At 33.2% G+C, this 19330-nt stretch overlaps 3 protein-coding genes across 6 annotated transcripts; 1 reads left to right on the plus strand and 2 right to left on the minus strand.

Annotated features, from left to right (window-relative positions):
* Positions 1–858: 858 nt before the first annotated feature.
* On the minus strand, positions 859–4304 carry LOC148202589 (uncharacterized). 3 transcript variants are annotated; one of them, XM_088108491.1, is made up of 3 exons: positions 4171–4304; positions 3221–3627; positions 859–2161 (listed from the first exon to the last, which is right to left on the minus strand). In XM_088108491.1, exons 2-3 carry the CDS (start codon positions 3598–3600, stop codon positions 1507–1509), a joined length of 1035 nt encoding a protein of 344 aa, XP_087964617.1. In that variant the 5' UTR covers positions 3601–3627; positions 4171–4304; the 3' UTR covers positions 859–1506. The 3 variants fall into 3 exon arrangements, with proteins under 3 accessions (XP_087964617.1, XP_087964618.1, XP_087964619.1); XM_088108492.1 differs by lacking the exon at positions 4171–4304 and adding an exon at positions 4018–4157; XM_088108493.1 differs by lacking the exon at positions 4171–4304 and adding an exon at positions 3975–3996.
* Positions 4305–6887: 2583 nt separating this feature from the next.
* On the plus strand, positions 6888–8968 carry LOC148202590 (uncharacterized). The gene is made up of 4 exons (XM_088109659.1): positions 6888–7182; positions 7282–7535; positions 7650–8579; positions 8672–8968. Exons 1-4 carry the CDS (start codon positions 6888–6890, stop codon positions 8966–8968), a joined length of 1776 nt encoding a protein of 591 aa, XP_087965785.1.
* A 6026-nt stretch (positions 8969–14994) lies between these two features.
* Positions 14995–17460, minus strand: LOC148202591 (protein neprosin-like). 2 transcript variants are annotated; one of them, XM_088110555.1, is made up of 7 exons: positions 17274–17460; positions 17092–17178; positions 16759–16953; positions 16476–16643; positions 16060–16113; positions 15685–15831; positions 14995–15482 (listed from the first exon to the last, which is right to left on the minus strand). In XM_088110555.1, exons 1-7 carry the CDS (start codon positions 17418–17420, stop codon positions 15111–15113), a joined length of 1170 nt encoding a protein of 389 aa, XP_087966681.1. In that variant the 5' UTR covers positions 17421–17460; the 3' UTR covers positions 14995–15110. The 2 variants fall into 2 exon arrangements, with proteins under 2 accessions (XP_087966681.1, XP_087966682.1); XM_088110556.1 differs by lacking the exon at positions 16759–16953.
* Positions 17461–19330: the final 1870 nt, after the last annotated feature.

Raw genomic sequence — 19330 nt, forward strand, 5'->3', positions numbered from 1 at the left:
TTTGTGTTAACTTGTAACAACTCCAAGGCCTTTCAAAACGCTAAAACATTCATAAAATTCATAAACTCCTTAAAAACATTTAAAAGATAGACCCTACAGAGGATGTCTATAAATACAGTCTCGAAGACTTAGATAACCTGTAGACATCCATCTATAAAATTTCTGCTATGAACTCCATCCGTTAATTTTTTTCTTTGTTTTTTCTGTTATCTCCTTCAAGGACACAAAAAAGCTTGAAGGAGTATAGAAACCAAAGGAAAAGGTTGATAGATTTGGATTTCGCATCCTTTCAAAACGTTACTCCTCCTTCACTAAACTACAGAACTTCCGTAAACAAATTCATGTTAACTTTTTCCATTGGTTTGTTGTCGATTCCTCTACTAAACGAAGAAATTTCTTTGTTAACGATGAAGGCATGGCAACAAACTAGAGGAAAATGTTAACACTTATGAATTTAAAACAAACTCTATTAAAAAAAAATACTTCTTCATTTTAACAAAGAAAAAGGTTGAATATTTTCATACAGTATAAGATTCTATCTTTCTGTGCACAACTGTTCAACATGGTGAATGAAAGAATGTGAAAACGTTTACTTACTTCAAAAGAAATTATTATACATTTTTGAAGCCCCTCATCATAGGAAATAGAATAGAAATTGAGAACATATACATATATATATATATATATATATATATATATATATATATATATATATATATATATATAATACATCCAAATATTTAAAAAAAGTTTTTCACACAGAAACTGGTATAACATTGTGTAGGAGAGTGTGAACAAAATTTACTTACTGAGAAATAAATATTCAATTTTACAGACTCAAAGCAAAGCAAATAAAAGTGAAAGAAAGAAGAAAGGAGGGTTGAAGACCCTTTACAAGATTTCACAAGTGTCCAAGTATACTTGCAATTTTAACATTACATATAAGGCTCAAAAAGGAAAAACACTTTAAACAGTCTTTGGGTCCCTCCATCATAGTGTTTTTTCCCTTTAACGGAGAGTATTTTGGAACCTTCTGAAAAACACTCCTGTTATAGCACATAATTCTAAAAGTACATGTATTCCACAGTCACATCATCATTACAGGTGTTAGAGACCATCTAGTGTAATTATTGTCAAAACAGCAATCAGTTGCCAGATAACAAGACTGCTAAATACAACCATCATATCAGAACCTATATAGAAACAATGAGAAAATGTAAAGTTCAAGGTGCCCTACTACAAAAGGACCCCAAAAAATAATACAAATCTTCCTGCCTTTATAGAGTCCTCGATCAAATTACATAGGGTTCATCTGTTTTGAAGAGTCAAAAGTGTATCACAGATTTCTGCACGAGATGAACCGAGTTGAAAAAATGCCACCTCTTAAGATTCAAAGCAAGGATATCATTTTGTTGCTGAAGATTTGTCAGATGAGCAACACACATTTAGTGTCATGAAGCCATTTAGAGATGTTTCTCACGCTTCTATATAACAGAAACACATACATTATGCCTTTGACCGTCTAAACTCAAACCATATCTCATAATGGTTGAATAACAAACTGTCATGAGTTTGCTTCCCAAGATACTCGAGCCCCAAACTTGCTAGCCTCTTCGTGCATTCCTCTCCTCCCAACCGTGAGCAGAACTTTATATTATGCGATACAAAAATTCTTCCATCATATGGTTTCAATTTAGATGCTAATCTTTCCAGTCCAGTCCACACAAGTTTATCAGGCATATGAAGGAATACAGCACTAGCATAAATCAAATCATAAACTGTGCCAGAACCAAACTTGCTGAAATCCATGTCTTCCCCCTTAACTATCAAAGGCCGTTTGTGTAGAAGGCCATGGGCAGGAAGCTCATACATAAATGCTGCCATCAGAGACAGCTCGTCTCTTTCAAGACAATGGAAATGTTCAGAATTTAAGTATCGAATGAAATGCAAACCAACTCGAAGAGTGCCACAGCCTATCTCTAGCACCGATGAGTCTGGTCTGAGTTGAGTGGCTTGTGCAAGGAACTCAAATACATCTCTTCCCCCAGCCCAAGGTTCCCCATAGTTGCTATGGTGCTCTTCCACTAGCAGTTCCCCAGGGCATGGGAAGGCAGTGTGATTATCTGATTCAGGTTTCTCATAGTGAGATATGCCCTTAAATCTGCGCTTGGAAGAACAAGTTGAGATCAGAAAACCAAAAAGGTTATTCAAATATCCATGTTCAATAAAATGAAATTAGAAATTGCAACGGATGCCTCAAAAATGGGTTCGAAGAGGGTAACTGATAGGTTTCTGATAAAGAAACCTATTCAAGATCCTCTAGAAACAACACTTAGGCGCCAAGAACACAGAAAGAAAGCAAACGGAGTAGTGTATTATTCACAAGTCAAGTCTGTACACTCACAATAGCAAGGGCTTAACCCCTTCAACAGGCTTAATCCTGTTTAACTAACAACTGTCAAAAAGTCTCCCCAACACTAACCCCTCTACAATTTATAACCAGCTATTCCCACCCTACCCAACTGTAATAAGCAGTTGGGTTGCTCAACTGACTCATTCTTCTCCTTCTCTGATAAACCTTCCAACTCTTCTCATTCCTAACCGTAACTAAACACTCCCAGAAACATAGCTGTCTAACAAAAAAAAACTTAGCTTGAACTATATTATTCACAATCAAATGGATAAGTACTACATTATCAGAAACAGGGGAACCGTCAACAATTATAAATTGAGAATTCAAAATTGAAAAAAAATGTCAAGTGAAGTCAGTATTTAAAACACATTTTCACAGAAAGTATAACAAACTTCAGTCTGAAGCATAGCATCATGCAAAAACTATTGTAGAGACAAAAAGAAAGGCAGTAGCACTGAGTTTTCCAAGAACATCAATCTGTTCTCATTCTCTTGCATCTTCTCTCACCTTTTATGACTCCTGCATGATTTCAGGGCTAGCCTACTTGTCAGCTAGTTAATTTATTTTCCTAATATTGGCTAATATTTAGGGTCTGAATTGTTAGAACTTTTAATCAATCCCACACCCCCTCAATGTGCTCTCCCCCTTCCAAAATACAACTTCCATGGCAAACTACAAATTGCAGGCTTCTCCTAAATCACCATTATGATGACTAATAATAAAGTTTAATGGTAATCCCAAAACAAAGATATGCTCATACACACACACATTTGGATTAAAAAGTTTGATAGTTTGGAAGGGTCTTACTGTCTCAGATCCTCAAGTTGCTGAGCCCTTGTGCGAGGGTTAATACCCTTGCGAAGCACATTGTCATGCATATGAAGCCCATTTGCTTGGATTTGATCCTTCACCCACTCAACATCCTCTTTCCTTGTTGACAACGGAGCAATACTACTGCCAGACTCCTTCATTGGTAATGATGGAACATCACCACTGCCAGACTCGGAAACACCAATACCAACACTCCTAGCAATGGAAGGAGAGATGTCTGTAGTAGGGCAGGAGCAGGATGAAAGGGAGGACAAAAGGAAGAACAGGAAAACCGTAGCCACTAATGCAGACAGAACCAAAACAGGAACCGATACCACCACACCCTTTGACATTGCTCGTGAAGCCGAGAGTGCCATCTATGACTAACCACAGCTTACTACAGCCTGTGAAGAAAGAAGAAAAATTGAGACTACACACACCTGTCGTTGCTGAATGCTCAATTACCCATAAAATCGTAATTACCACAGTGCGATAAAATAGAAATCTCAGCTAAACAGCCTCAAAGCTCCTTTATATGGGGTATGTTTGGTTTAGTGTAGTGTTTCCTTCTATATATATAAGTTTATCCAAAAACACAGTTATATAACTACAGCGCCCTAAGTGACATGATGCACAAACACATAAAGAGAGCTAAATCAAAACCCAATTGAAAAATCCATGCAGATGAGCATACACAGTCATGAAAGTATACAACTTTAAACATTCAATTTATTAGGGTATTAGAAATGACCCAGATGGGTAATTGATGCAGGTAGAAAACCAGAAGCACTAACGGCATTTCCAACAGTGAGTTCAATTGAAATCGAACATAGCAGAGACATTGAGCATAGATCGTGAAATGGGGGAGAAACAAGATGAATAAACAATGGAGACACGTTGGAATTCGTTGCAATGAATCGAAGAAAGCAGGAATGTAAAATTGGTACCTGTTAGAGAGTAGATCTAGGAGGGGATGGAGCCACGAGATTAGATTGCGTTAAAGATGAAAGAGAGGACAACAAAAATTGTACAGAACCTAAAACATTACTTGAAACAGAGGAAGAATTAACCCATGTTTTGTGGTTGTTGTAATATTTTTATATTAAAAAATTAAAATGTTTTTTGAGGTTAAATTTGTTATGTGTGAAAGAGAAAGTAGTTTTATCTAGGAATTACAAACACAGTGGTATAAGTGTTTGATGATTTTGATTGATTTTTTTTTTCGTATTATTTTTTTTGCTTAAATATTTTAGCTTGTAAAATATTTTAATTATGTAACAATATAACATAAAAAATATAAGTGAGAAAAATAAATTTTATTAATTCAAAACTTTAAAGAAATATTAACTAGTAACTTTTCTTTTGTTTTTGTTACTCGCAATACAATTATAGTTTTAATTATTAAATGCTAATAATAAATTATCTTACAAATTAATTAATAATATATTTTTAAACAATTTAAGATGGAAGTATTATGGAAACATTCAGACTAAAAAAATACAAAAGATTAACTTTGTACTAAGTCTTTGTGCATATTGCAAACCTGCACATCATCAATTTTAAGAACGTTTATCATTTTACAAATAAATGTTAAATTCATGTCAATTTAATAATTGTTAAATTTGATATGAAAACAATTGTGACACTATTTTAAGGTGTGAAAAACTTAGGATGGAGACAAAATAATGTTCTTATGTCAGCACCATCGGTGAATTATTTATATATTAAGATCAAACTACTGCAATACAATACAACTCTTGTTGTTTTGCAATAGTTTTGTGTTAACTTAGTCCATCATTTCCATTCTATATTGATGCCTTGATGTTAATTTATTATAAAATTTAGGGTTAAATATGTTTTTAGTTCCTGAAGTATCAGACGATTTTGTTTTTAGTCCCTACTCAGAATTTTGATGGTTTATAGTCCTTATTGTTTTGAAACTCTGAGTATTAGTCCTTAAAATTGGACGGTGTTAAGTTTTAGTGGATCTGGCAAACGGCGATGCCACGTGATCACTGATCTGCTCTCTTCACTCTCTGCCACATTGGATGTTTAAGTGTTGAACTGAGATTAAGTCAGTTAATTATGTTGTTGATTGAAATCAGATATAGGGTTCACAATTTGTCAAAGTAAATATTTGAATTGTGGGAAAACGTAGTTTTACTGGAAGCATTGTAGTGGAAACCTTTCACAGGAACCATTATATCTTGGTTGTCCTTGCGGTGGTGGTTGCGGTGGTTGTTCCGGTGGTCGTGAAAGACAAGTGTAAAGATAAGCGTAAAGGTAAGCTAAGCTATTATTTTTCTGTTTCGATTATGGTTGTTCCAATTTGTGCGTAAATCGTTGATGTGTGAATATAGGTCTATAAATGGTTTTCGACATTTGTTTGCATCACATGGGGAAGTTTGTTAGTAATAAGGGGCTATAGTATGTTGGAGGAGAGATACATGTGATCAAAGGAGTTGATCCGGATCGTTGGTCATATTTTGAAGCGGTTGGAATAGTTAAAGAATTTAAGTATGATGCAGACTTCAAACTTTGGTGGAAGGGGTCCAAACAAAGGCTGATGAATAATGTGAGATTATTGAGTGATGACAGTGAAGCACTGTACTTGGCTAATTATGCAGAAGAGAATAAGGAAGAGGTAGAAATTTATGTTCAACATGTTCCTAGTGAGGCAGTGGAAGTTCACTTTCTTAGTTGTGGTGAAGTGGCTGAGGAAGTGGAAGAGGGTGATGTTGAAAAAGGAAACATAGACACGGAGGAAGTGGTTTCCAAAGTGGATGAGATTGTACAAAAGGGTGGAATGGGTCTAGAAGAGGGTGAGGAAGACTGTGATGGTGGTCACGAACAACAAGAGGTTGAAAAGGGTAAGGAGGAAGAGTGTGATGGTGGTGAGGAACAGCAAGAGGTTCAAATGGGTGAGGAAGAAGAAGAGTTTGGTGGTGGTCATGAACAACAAGAGGTTCAAATGAGTGAGGAAGAAGAGTGTGATGGTGGTGACGAACAACAAGAGGGTGTAATGGGTGAGGAAGAAGAAGAGTGTGATGGTGATGATGAACATGAAGAGGTTCAAATGGGTCAGGAAGAAGAAGAGTTTGTTGGTGGTGATGAATATGATTATCTTGGGGAAGAAGAGGAAGGGGGGAATGTTGTTGAGGGGGAAGTAGAAGCTTCAGCTGAAGAATATATGGATGACAGTGAAGAAGACAAAATGGCTAATGAAGATGATGGGTTTGATGTTCAGAATGATAGGGTGGACCAATTTCGGAGAAACATTAATCCAGTTTTGGATAGGTGGAATACAATGAAAAAGAAGAAGAAATGTGTGAGTAGAAGAGGCAATGTTGGGGAAGGTTCATTTTTACTGAATGAAGAAGTTGGAGATCATGAGATCAATGAAGAATACAATAATGTTGAATTGGATTCAAATGTAGATAGTGATGAGGATGTGAGGTTATCAAAGGGGAAATTTAAAAAGTTTAGAAAAGATGATATGAACAAGAACTTCAGATTTGAATTGGGGATGGAGTTCTGTTCTTTAAAGGAATTTAAAAATGCACTATTGGAGCATAGTGTATTAAATGGAAAAGAGGTTAAGTTTGTGAAGAATGACCTGAACAGAGTAAGGGCAGTTTGTTAAAACAAATGTGGTTTTCTGATTATGGCTAGCAAGGTAGGAGGGAAGCAAACATTTAGGGTGAAAACCTTGGTTGGACGACACAGTTGTGGAAGGGTCTTTGGAAACAAAAGTGCAAATGTGAACTGGATTGCACAAGTATTAGTAGATAGGTTTGTAAATGTGGCTAACATGACTGTGAACCAAATAATTGATAACATTAAGAAGTCATTCAGTGTTGGAATAACTGCTTGGAAAGCTGGAAAGGCCAAGCAAATTGCCTTGGATTCTTTGGTTGGTGATGGAGAGCGAAAATACGGTCGTGTATATGATTATGTGGGTGAATTGCTAAGAGTGAAGGCTGGAACATTTAAAATTAAAGTCAATCAACCCTAACCAAGTTTGCCTCCAAGATTTGGCTCATTCTATATGTGTTTAGAGGGCTATAAGCAAGGCTTCTTAGGAAGTTGCAGGCCCTTCATAGGGGTAGATGGTTGTCATCTAAAGACAACATATGGGGGTCATCTGTTGGTGGCAGTGGGCAGAGACCCGAATGACCAATACTTCCCACTAGCTTTTGATGTGGTTGAAAATGAATGCAAAGAGAGTTGGAGATGGTTTTTGACACTACTACTGGAAGATATTGGAGGCATTGATCGTCAACGTTGGGTTTTCATCTCTGATCAACAAAAGGTATCTTCATTTTAATATTTCCCTATTTTTATACAGTAGCAATTGGAATACTTACTATTGAGCAGGACCTTTTCTGATTTCCAGGGACTAATGACAAACTTTTGTGATTTGCAGGGACTAATGACAGTTTTTGATGAGATCTTGGAAGGAGTGGAACATAGATTGTGCTTAAGGCACTTGTATAACAATTACAAGAAGAAGTTTGGTGGAGGAGTGCTTATTAGAGATCTTATGATGGGGGCTGCGAAGGCCACATTTAAACAGGATTGGGAAAAGAAAATGGATGAGTTGTCCAATGTTAACATTGATGCTTACAATTGGTTGCTATCTATTCCAACTAATCGTTGGTGTAAACATGCATTTAGTAGTTATCCTAGATGCGATGTCTTGTTAAATAATTTGTTTGAGTCATTTAATAGTACAATTTTACTAGCTAGAGACAAACCTATCATAACTATGATGGAATGGATTAGAACTTACATTATGAGGAGGTTTGAAACACTTAGAGAAAAAGCAAAGACATATACAGGAGTTGTGATGCCTAAACCACGAAATAGGCTTGCTGGGGAAGTTGAGAAGAGTGGAAATTGGATTCCAACTTGGGCAGGGGGAGCAAAATTTGAAATCACTCACGGGTTTACTATGGATAAATTTGTAGTTGACCTAAGTAACCATTCATGTAGTTGTTACTTTTGGGATTTGGTAGGAATTCCTTGTAGGCACGTTGTGGCTGCCATAAATTACAAACAAGAAAACCCTGAAGACTATGTACATCCTTATTACAAGAGAGAGGCTTATGAGAGTTGTTATGGCCCTGAAATTGTTCCAATCAATGGACAACAATTGTGGTCTAGTTCTGAATCTGGTTCCCTACTGCCTCCAATTTATAAAACACCCCCTGGAAGACCTAAAAAACTAAGAAGAAGGGAGGCTGATAAATATGTCACTCATACAAAATTATCAAAGAAGAATCTTGTTATGAAGTGTAGCAGCTGCAATGAATTTGGTCATAATGTAAGAACATGTAAAAGGGCAAACAAAAAGGTATAAAATAAATGTTTTACAACTTCACTTATTTACACATTCAAACTTATTTACAATCTTACAATTGCAATGTTGCTTACTTCCATTTACAGAACACAAGGGCCACTTCCAGTGTAGAAGGATTTGGCAGCACAAGGGCCACTTCCAGTGTAGGAGGTTTTCAACCACAACCACCTCCATCAACGTCAGAAGGAGGACCAACATCAACAAGGGGAAGAACAAGTGGCAGTGAAGCAGGAGCTGCATCAGGTCACCAAGGAGGAGGAACATCAAAACGGGGAAGAATAAGTGCCAGTGGAGCAGGACCTGCATCAAGGCACGAAGGTGGAAGAAGAACATCCTCACGACTAGCTGCACAACATCTAGGGTCCCAAGCTAGTACCAATTGAAGATTTATTGTAGCCAACCCTTTATTTTAATGAATTTTGTAATTCACAGTGACCCACTAAGGGAACAATTCTAGTAGTGGGTACAGTGGTTTTTGTGGTTGCTTTTAATATTTTTTGTAGTGGAAAGGGACCACTAAACTTATCTTATTTAATAGTATGTGACCACTTCATTTACATAGGGACCACTAAACTTCGTGTTGTATTCCATCTTTGCATAATGGCAAGTTAACTTTATTTATTCCAAGTCCACATTTACAGATACTCTGCCTGTACTTTCTTATGCTGTGAACTCTTTTCTTTATTAACATAAATCAATATACCAGTAACAGTGGAATGTTAAAGGGAAAACAAACAACAACCAGAATTTCCAGACAATCCTCATTCTATTCAACCATAATTCTTAATTACAATTCATCTTCAACAAAAACATAATACAAAAGAAAATTGTTAACGCCCATGACAAGACAAACAACAACAACATCATTTTTCCAACTTTCTTCTCTTCTTCTAATTTCCTTTTCAACTTGTCGTTCTTCTTCCTTAGATCCAGTACAAGTTTTTCATTTTCCAAACACATTTGAAGTTCTTCACGTTTTCTTTCAAAGCTTCCTTCAGTTTCAGAAACTCCTTCATCATGCCATTCAAAGTAATTACAACTTGAATTACTCTGCAATCAAAACAACACAGGATTAATTCAAAATTCAGCAAATGAAATGAAATATTTAATCACTTACTGCCCAATTTCTACATCTATAAAACAATCTTCCTTTGTTCTTCATAGTAGTTGCCTTCAAAACCAACAATGTTTCACCACAACCACACAATTTAGAAGGTAACCGTGATGATCCATAGCTTTGCGACTTAGACGAACCAATTGACCTTCGCGTCCAACCATTTCCTCCACTGTCACCTTTCATTTCACTACAAGAAAGCAATCCCTTCATCAGCTTTCCTGCCCACAAAAACCTTATATCCCAAATCCTCATATTCACACGAAGAACAGAAGAAGACCAAAACCAAAACATATGAACTTACCTCCTCAAGAATACCAACTCCAACCTTCAGATGTACCCAAGTTCTTTGCCCTCAACTGCAGCCACGAAGAACAACCCAACTTCTTCAAATCTCATTTATAAAAGATCATGAAGTGTTCTTCACTTAATCTCAGTTCAACACTTAAACATCCAACATGGTAGAGAGTGAAGAGAGCAGATCAGTGATCACGTGGCATCGTCGTTTGCCACATCCACTAAAACTTAACACCGTCCAATTTTAAGGACTAATTCTCAGAGTTTCAAAACAATAAGGACTAAAAACCATCAAAGTTCTGAGCAGGGACTAAAAACAAAATCGTCTGATACTTTAGGGACTAAAAACATATTTAACCCTAAAATTTAAACCGGATGTTGTTTTAGACTAACATAAATTTTAAAATATTTTGTATTTAATATTTTATAAATTTTTTAAATAACATTAAAATGATAATTTTTTTGTGTATATAATTTAACCTAATTGGTTAAAAGTTTCACAGTCTCTTCAACCCTCCTTTCTTCTTTCTTTCACTTTTATTTGCTTTGCTTTGAGTCTGTAAAATTGAATATTTTTTTTTCAGTAAGTAAATTTTGTTCACACTCTTCCTACACAATGTTATACCAGTTTCTGTGTGAAAAACTTTTTTTAAATATTTGGATGTATTATATATATATATATATATATATATATATATATATATATATATATATATATATATGTATATGTTCTCAATTTCTATTCTATTTCCTATGATGAGGAGCTTCAAAAATGTATAATAATTTCTTTTGAAGTAAGTAAACGTTTTCACATTCTTTCATTCACCATGTTGAACAGTTGTGCACAGAAAGATACAATCTATGAAAATATTCTGCAAATTCTTGGTTTAATAAGCAACTATTCTTTCTTATTTATTTTAAGACAAATAAATGATTAGTATATAATTTTGTTCAAGGTAATAAATTTATACAAGACATAAAAAAACTTAACTTATAGATCTGGTTTTTGTATATTATGGAAAATTAAAATTATTTTGTATATTATAGCTTCTTAAATTTTCATTTAATTCTTATGTTTATTCTGAACCATTTGTATATATACTTATCCACATTAACCAAACACTTTATTTATTTATTTAATAAATAAAGTAAAATAAATAATTTATCTCAGAAATTGATTTTTTATGAGTTATTAGACATTGTAAATGTAGCTAACTAAAAGTTCAAATTATTCAAAAACATATTTTAAAGAACTAAAATATTATAAAATAATATATATATATATATATATATATATATATATATATATATATATATATATGTGTGTGTGTATGTATGTGTTCTATTTTTCAGTTGTATGATTTTTAGAATATTTATTATAGAATTCAGTAGTTTTTTTTTTATATTTTGACCTTTATGTAATGCATAAAACTGTTTCACAATAAATTCAGATTTAAGTCCAAAGTCAACCTATGTAGTTTAAATCAAAATAGTAATGATTTTGATTATTAATCATTAACAAAAAAAAGTTGATGAAAATTTGAATTTAGTGTGTGGTATTACAGCAAACATGTTCTTATTACACAAGAGTTACGATAAACTAACATATAATATAATGCTTGTTCATGGATTAATTTTTGAATTTAATAATGAATAATATTATTAGTGATTAAATTAAATGTAACTACCTCATCACCATTTGTGGCACATTTTTTGAATCAATTATTTAAGCTCGCATATTTTAGGGAGAAACAAACTCTTATTAGTGATTAAATTAAATGTAATTACCTCATCACCTCCACTACACCTGACCTCACTCCATTTCATTCTATCATTTCAATTCAGAGAATGATGTGACAGCACTCACCAACCTCAAATGGAGTTTTTGTTTACTCAAAATAAATTTGAATTCATATATTGTATGAAAAATGAAAATGCAATGAGGGAAAAATAAAAATATAGAATGAAAAAAAAAATGAACTATTAAAATGCTCTAGATGTATTGTATGGAAATAAAGAAACATGCTATGGAAGATGCAAGAATGCATGCAACTAGTTTAATTGACCTCATGAATGAGAAGTGTGCAGTTACAATGCAAAAAAAGAGTGTAAAACAAAATTTTTGTGTATGAACCTACAACTAGCCCTTTTAACAGTTCCTTAATTGGAATTTTTGGTGCAGAATGTGGATGCAATGTAAAAGTATACCTATAAATGCCTAATAAATCTAAAATGACCATTATGTATGAATACGTAATGCTGGAAAATGAATGCATAATTGAAATTTCTATGTGGAAGCCCAAAATGATAGCTTTTTACTGCATATTTTCTGGCTTGAAAACTTCTTAAAACCTGAATTCAAATGTGCAAGTGATGATTTGAAGAAGCTTAAAATGGTGTTTATGAATAGGTAATAGAACTGAACAAGTGAAATAGATGAAGAATTGAGAATTGGCCAATGGAAGCTAAATTATAGCTAATATGTCTTGATGAATGTTAATGGTGTGAGTTATATGATTAAGAAAAAGACAGACTTTTTTAAAGAGTTTAGAAACCTAATAAGATGATTGAGACAAGTCTATAATGCTAAAATGGAACTGAAAATACAATGTAGAGTTGAAACTAGACTATATTCTATAAATTACTAGTTGAAACTAAATATAGCAGCAAATGGAAATTAATGCATGATAGCCTATTCAAGGATGCAAAGCTGAATCAGAGATTAAAGTCTAAAACTATAATGAAGTGTTCTTATTCAGTTTAAGTTCTTTTAAATGAGAGATCAAATTAGCCTACAATAACATATCACCTAGTAACAATTAATAAACATACAACAATTAATAAATCTCCAATACACATTAAGCACTCAACTTTCCTACTAATCCTCTGAAACAAAAGATACAAAAATACAATAAAAAATTACAATACAATATTCATTTCATGATTTCTACAGGGTATAACATTTTAACCCATACCAACAACATTATCACTGACAAAAACATAAACCTTCAAAATATGATCCTATCAATCTCATCACTACGAAAAACCCCAAGCTTGGACAAAGGAGAAACCTTCAATCGTTGATGGAGACTGGGAAAGAGGCAAAATGGAACCAAAACACAGAGAACACAAGATAAGGACAAATCCGAAGACAGAGGAAGAGTGACACACACAGACAATGTGCATTGTGCGCTTTAGTGGAACGAGTGTGAGAGATTTGCGCGAGAGAGGAAAACCAATGGTGGAGAGGGCGATTGTTCGCACGATAGAGGAAGAGTAATGGTGGATGCGGTTCACTGGAAAGAGTGTGAGCGCTAGAGACGAAGAGCAATGGTGGAGAGGGCGGTGCTTCGCGAGAGAGAGGAAGAGGAGAAGGAAAGAAGACAATAGAAACTGCGATGAAAAAGGAGAAGGGAAACCGTGAAAAGTAATTGGGTGATTCTCTCTACCTTTTCAAAATACCCTTAACGTTACATTACATATTAGAAAAGTTTCATTTAAAATAGTCTAATTGACATCCGTCACGTGAAGTTGTCAAAAAATTAGCATCATTTGATTGTCAAAAGAAACGTTTCCGTTTAGAGAAGGATTTGAAGAAATGACCTTGGAGTGATGACCTCGAAAATGACAATAGTTAAAATTCAATCTCATATTTCATTAATGAAGACAAAGTTTAGGCTCATTCACTCTAACTAAATCCCACGTACTTCTTAATGGCTTTTGAATTTTGGGGACTTCTATATCTACATGACTAATTCAAGAGGTTTGGAATCAATAAAATATTCGGAAACACGTTTATAAGCAACATGTTTTTATTATCCAAACGTAAAGAGGATCCCGACCCCATTTATTTTTTCTGCCTTCAATTAAAGGTCTAAAGACTTTATGAATATTTTTTGTTTAGTGTTACGGTTCTGAGGTCGAGTCACTATCAAATATTTTCATAATTTGTCCTAGATTGTCCGGTTTGACTCCAAGATCTCTGACACTCTTATTTCGCCATCTGGTGATTCTTAGAACCTCCTTCCTTCAAGCTGAGCGGGTGGGAACCTGCTAAAGGTGCTCCGACGCTCAAGTCAGAATACTATCAATACAATCAAATCAGAACAGTAATAAATGCACAGTTAATAGCATAACCAACCTATCTCACACCTTCTGTATTTATAGTTTTTGCCATGGGCCTGGGTTAGAAGAATCTTAATCACGGCCTAATCCCGGCCCAATAACTTTAATCGCACCTTACCTTAATTTCATCTTAAATCACAAATTATGATTGCCCGGTTCATCTAGTATAGTCCGGTTTGTCCAGTCAAGCCTTTCAAGACAATCTCTCGACCGTCCAGTCTACAGACCAAGGTGTTTTCTCGACCGTTCGGTCTACCAAACAAGGATTGGTAAGGACGAACCATGAGTGGTGTATTAAGACGATCATACGACGCCCGGTCCATCCACTTCATTTAGTATTTTATGAAGTATTCACCATTCCTTTTTACCATTGATTATATTATTATACTTAATATTACTTATTTGAATATGAGAATATTTTTTACATAGATCTCTCATGGACCTCGTTTAAAGATCCAATCATCAATTGCTGAAATTATCAACTCAGCTACTGAAATTCTTATTTTGAAAAGATCGCGTTCATCTCTGGTAAGATCATGAACAATTTTTTGGATACAAGAAAAAACTTAATAAATTTTATGTCTAAAATTTTGAAATACAATAAATAAATTTAAGGTTATGGTTAAAAGTAAATTAATCGTCAACATATTTCATTAATTAGAAAAATGTGAAACCCAAATAATATACACATAAATTAGAATTTTATCCTAAAGTAATGTTACAGACATAAAATTCCATTGGTGGGAGATATATTTAATATTTGTGAGAAGCTGACGTTAGTAAAATTCGCCGATTATGAACAAAGAAATATTGGCATAGTTGTCCACCTATAAACAAAAGTTTTGCAACTTATTTCAAAACTAAATTAAAATATGAAAAAGAACAATAATATTAATCTTCCACTGCAAATAAAGAATATTATAGAAGTAGTTTATTAGAAATCTGGCTAGTTTTTGTTAACTTCATCTAAAGTTTAATTAAAAAGCAAATTAATTGCCACAATTACCACCGGGTCCTCCAAACAGTACAACGTAATAATAGTAAGGGTCTTGATCTCCAAAGTATCTAACATCATAACATTTGAGATTATCAGTGAAAGAATGAGTTTGATGTACTTTAGCTGCACGAGTTTTTCTTGTATTATCTTGAATCGAAACTTTTCTAAAGTAACAAGCGTGCAGAGGATTATCATGAGGAAAATGACCAGACCCCATTTGAGGACTTTGAGTATCATGATGAGTTCCTGTTCTTCCACCCCAACCTACTTCATTAGCTGAGCTCATGTTTGAGAACAATTTTGCTGGAAGATATCCAATAGAATTTTCGTTTATACTTATCCACCAATTTTTTGTCACGGAATCCTGAAAACATACACACTTTTATGAAAAAATATATATATTTGCCTAGTGTTAATTGTGTCTACCGTACAATATTAATTATTATTTTTTCACTATCATTTAAGTTAAAAATGTGTATTTAGAAAATCAACATATATCAATTCATATGAGTTAAATCTAGTTCTATCTATTTATTATAGTGAAAGGTATATACAATGATTATGACCTGAGAAATGGAGAAGACAACGTCGTAAATTGGTCCTCCATCCTGAGAGGTGAGAGATATTGGTTCACCAAAGTAAATTCTTCTGTTAGTTTGAACAAAACCTGCACATAGAAGATTGTAGCATCCTGTCCTTCTGTAGTTGTCTGACTATAAAATTTTAACACCATATCAAATTTTGAATAATGATATTAATATGATATATTAATTAAATAAAATTTATTTAGGATCTATAATAAGGATTATATCCTTATATACGAAATCGAAAAGAGAAAAAAAAATGTCCTTAATTAAGTAAAAAAGACTTATTATAGGAGCAAAATATATGTTACATTTCTATAAAGTAAGTATAAACAAAATGAAACTATATGTTCTTACCGTCCATGAGATATAAAAATGGGTTGCATGATCACCATACAGCTGGGGACTCACCTGGTGATAATGTATTAAATTATTTAGAATTTTTTTTTTTCAAATTAATAGCAATTAAGTCACTCACATAGACATAGACACATAAGTAAACATGCATTACACATACATATAGTAAGTTAGAACATACACACATATCCCTATCCACACACAAACACAACCACATGTACACATACAAAAATACATGTGTGCACACATGTACACATATATATATAAACACACCGATAACGACAAACACACACATGTACATGTACACACATGTGTGCTCACACACACCCACATCCAGACACACACCCCACAATCACAAACACCTGCATACACATACATACATAAAAAAAGTACTAATTGTGAAAATTTCAACTCACATGCCATCCCAATGAGATCTTGTTAGTGGATTCTTTGGCACCATTTTGAACCCATAAATGAGACATAGAGATTTGACACTTAGTATCAACTCGTGGATTAAAAATACTATTTATACCATCGACTCCGTAATAAGGACCATAATGTGGTTTAAGGGCAACTTCTGCAATCTGAAAAAATTCAATATATTTAAATAAATAGCCAAATTTTAAAAATTAGATGGAATACAATTTAAAAAAATAAAGTACCAATATTTTAAACCACACTTTTACAAAAACATCTTACATGAACACCAGAAATATCTTGAACCAATATATGATCGTTTAGTAATGATTTTTCTTTAACAAGGTCATCTTTAATTGTTCTCAATATAGGAACAGTTCCCATCGGACATTCATCCTTACCCAATCCAAACATGGGTATTGTTCCTAAAGTTTTCTGTCTTGTCTCTCCACTTGCATTTTGAAAGTTGGGTTTTCTCTAAAAAAGGAAAAGAAATAAATAAACAATTTTTAGAGTATGAAAAACATGGTGGAAGAAGGGTTGAAAGTTAACCACAAATATGGAAAAGAAAATTAAAGTAAAATTTCTTTCTAATTAAAGATTTTAATTATATACCTGCAACTTATGACCTTTTAGTAAAGGATTGTCAAATGATGGTTGTTTGTAAATGTCAATGCAATCAACAATTTGTCCACTTTCCATCTATCAAATCCAAAATAAAATTATTAAAACATGTAATGTGATATCAATTAAAGGAAGAAAGCATATAATGAAATATCAAAAAAATTGTGACATACATGAATACTCTTAATCAGAGGCTTATTAATAATCTCAAGTTTTCTATCTAACATCAAATCTTCCTTTGGTATAGATAGAATTCCATCAACTTTATAACTAACATGACTACTCAACATATATAGGACAAATAACAATATATGAATCATCTTTTTCACTACTTCAATAGGTTGGTTGATAATCTCAAGTTTCTTCTCATGATTTTAAGTTTTATTCTATCAAATTTGAATGTATTTAAAATATATAACTATTATTATTTATTATATATCAATTAGTATAACATTTAATAGGTATTTATTATTTATTATATAGCATTTATTATCATTTATTGTGTATCTTTACTAACCTTTAATAAATATGCCATTTGTAATTATATATATATATATATATATATATATATATATATATATATATATATTTATAATAAACTGATTAAATTATTCAAAGTAAAGCTAATAACATATTTAGACGAATGATAAAGTAAAATATTTTCTGTATATGATAACGAATTTCATAAAAAAATAATGTAGTTAACGTTCTGCTTCTTCACATTTATGATTTTAATTCGTTTTCATAAATTTGAAAAAATATATTTAACATAATAACTATTGTACGTTACTTATTATATAGTAATTAATATAAAACATGTAATATTTAACACTTCTTATTCATTATATGGCATTTATTAACATTCATTTTACGTTTTTATTAACTTTTAATAAATATATGTCATCTATAATTATATATATATATATATATGTAAATAATAAATTGATTGAAATATTAAAGTCAAGTCAAAATTTTTTTAGATGAATTGTAAAATAATATTAGTGCAGTGAAAAGAAACGACAACAATTATATTTTATAATTGGCAGTGACCAGATTCTTATCTTGAAGGAACATCTTCAAAGCAATCATCCATCATCTTTAACACTGTGTTCTCTTAAACAGAAAGTACATTTCACTTCTGTTATCTTTTCTTTGCAGAATTGTATGCTTCTCTTTATTGTGTTCTCTTGAACAGAAAGAACTGTTCACACGGGTTTCAGAGCGAGGAAATGCGATGTATGACATGAGGAACAACAGTGGAGGTGTATTCGATTCCTTCTATCCGTGTTCGATTTCAAAGGTGTGAAGAATTTCTAAATAACCCGTATTTGGTTCTCAGTGAGTGATATTCGGTTCCCATTAACCCCTTATTATTTTCCCACTCAACAAAAGCTCAAATCTTTGTTTCCTCTCCTCTGCCATCCCTTTCGATTCCCCTAATTCTAACTCCCAAACCCCACCGATCCCCCTTCCTGCGACAAATCTCAGCACCACGCGTTCCTTCTGCTGCCGCCACCACCACTGCCTCCTCCAACCCGCCCGATCAGATCATGCACTCCATGAAACGCCAACTTTCCTTCTCTTCCATGAAACCGCCCTTGGCCGCCGCCGGAGACTACCCTGCTTCGCCCCTGACCACTACCGCAGCCTCGACCCCGAAGCAGACGTGGTCAAGACTCTTGTCCGTGCTTCCCTAATTTAGTTTTTTATTTTAGGTTTTTTATTATTTTCTTGGCTGTTGAGTTGTTAGAGTGGGTTATGTGGTGGAGTTGTTAATTTGTGGAGAACTAGAGATCTGTTCAATTCAAAGGCTTAACTAGTTAGTGAGTTGTTAATTTGTTTGTGTTAGTCGTCCAATTAGTATATAGGTGACACTGGAACTAGATTGTAACTTGGGGATTCTTAAGTGGTTGTTGAGATTGAATTTTGATTTCCTAAATTAAGGTGCTTTGGAAATAACTTGATTTTTATACAGGGTATGGAATTGATTGGTTCATGTCTTGTATAAAAGGTTATAATTTATAAATTGTTCCTTCTGTTCAGTCTCTTTGGTGATATTAAGATCTTGAAGTTAATAATTTAGTGTAACTTTGGTTATAATTTAAAAATAAATTTATTTTACTAAATTATAATTTTTTTCTTTTTAAAAATTAATTTTAATAATTATTTTTAATTTTTTATTCTTTATAAACATTTTTACAATTAAATATAACATTAACAAATATCATTT

Source organism: Vigna umbellata, chromosome 3 (genome assembly GCF_029865625.1).
Source record: "Vigna umbellata cultivar VRB3 chromosome 3, Vumbellata_1.0, whole genome shotgun sequence".
NCBI classification, from domain to species: domain Eukaryota; kingdom Viridiplantae; phylum Streptophyta; class Magnoliopsida; order Fabales; family Fabaceae; genus Vigna; species Vigna umbellata.

What these genes read in the sequence shown, in the direction of transcription:
- LOC148202589 (XM_088108491.1), bottom strand. Translation starts at nt 3,600, where the DNA reads ATGGCACTCTCGGCTTCACGAGCAATGTCAAAGGGTGTGGTGGTATCG. An exon ending in CAACTTGAGGATCTGAGACA is followed by an intron (nt 2,162 to 3,220) that starts GTAAGACCCTTC and finishes TTCCAAGCGCAG; the next exon opens with ATTTAAGGGCATATCTCACT.
- LOC148202590 (XM_088109659.1), top strand. Translation starts at nt 6,888, where the DNA reads ATGGCTAGCAAGGTAGGAGGGAAGCAAACATTTAGGGTGAAAACCTTG. An exon ending in TCGTGTATATGATTATGTGG is followed by an intron (nt 7,183 to 7,281) that starts GTGAATTGCTAA and finishes ATATGTGTTTAG; the next exon opens with AGGGCTATAAGCAAGGCTTC. An exon ending in GTAAAAGGGCAAACAAAAAG is followed by an intron (nt 8,580 to 8,671) that starts GTATAAAATAAA and finishes TTCCATTTACAG; the next exon opens with AACACAAGGGCCACTTCCAG.
- LOC148202591 (XM_088110555.1), bottom strand. Translation starts at nt 17,420, where the DNA reads ATGATTCATATATTGTTATTTGTCCTATATATGTTGAGTAGTCATGTT. An exon ending in CTCTGATTAAGAGTATTCAT is followed by an intron (nt 17,179 to 17,273) that starts GTATGTCACAAT and finishes TGGATTTGATAG; the next exon opens with ATGGAAAGTGGACAAATTGT. An exon ending in AGATCTCATTGGGATGGCAT is followed by an intron (nt 16,114 to 16,475) that starts GTGAGTTGAAAT and finishes CATTATCACCAG; the next exon opens with GTGAGTCCCCAGCTGTATGG.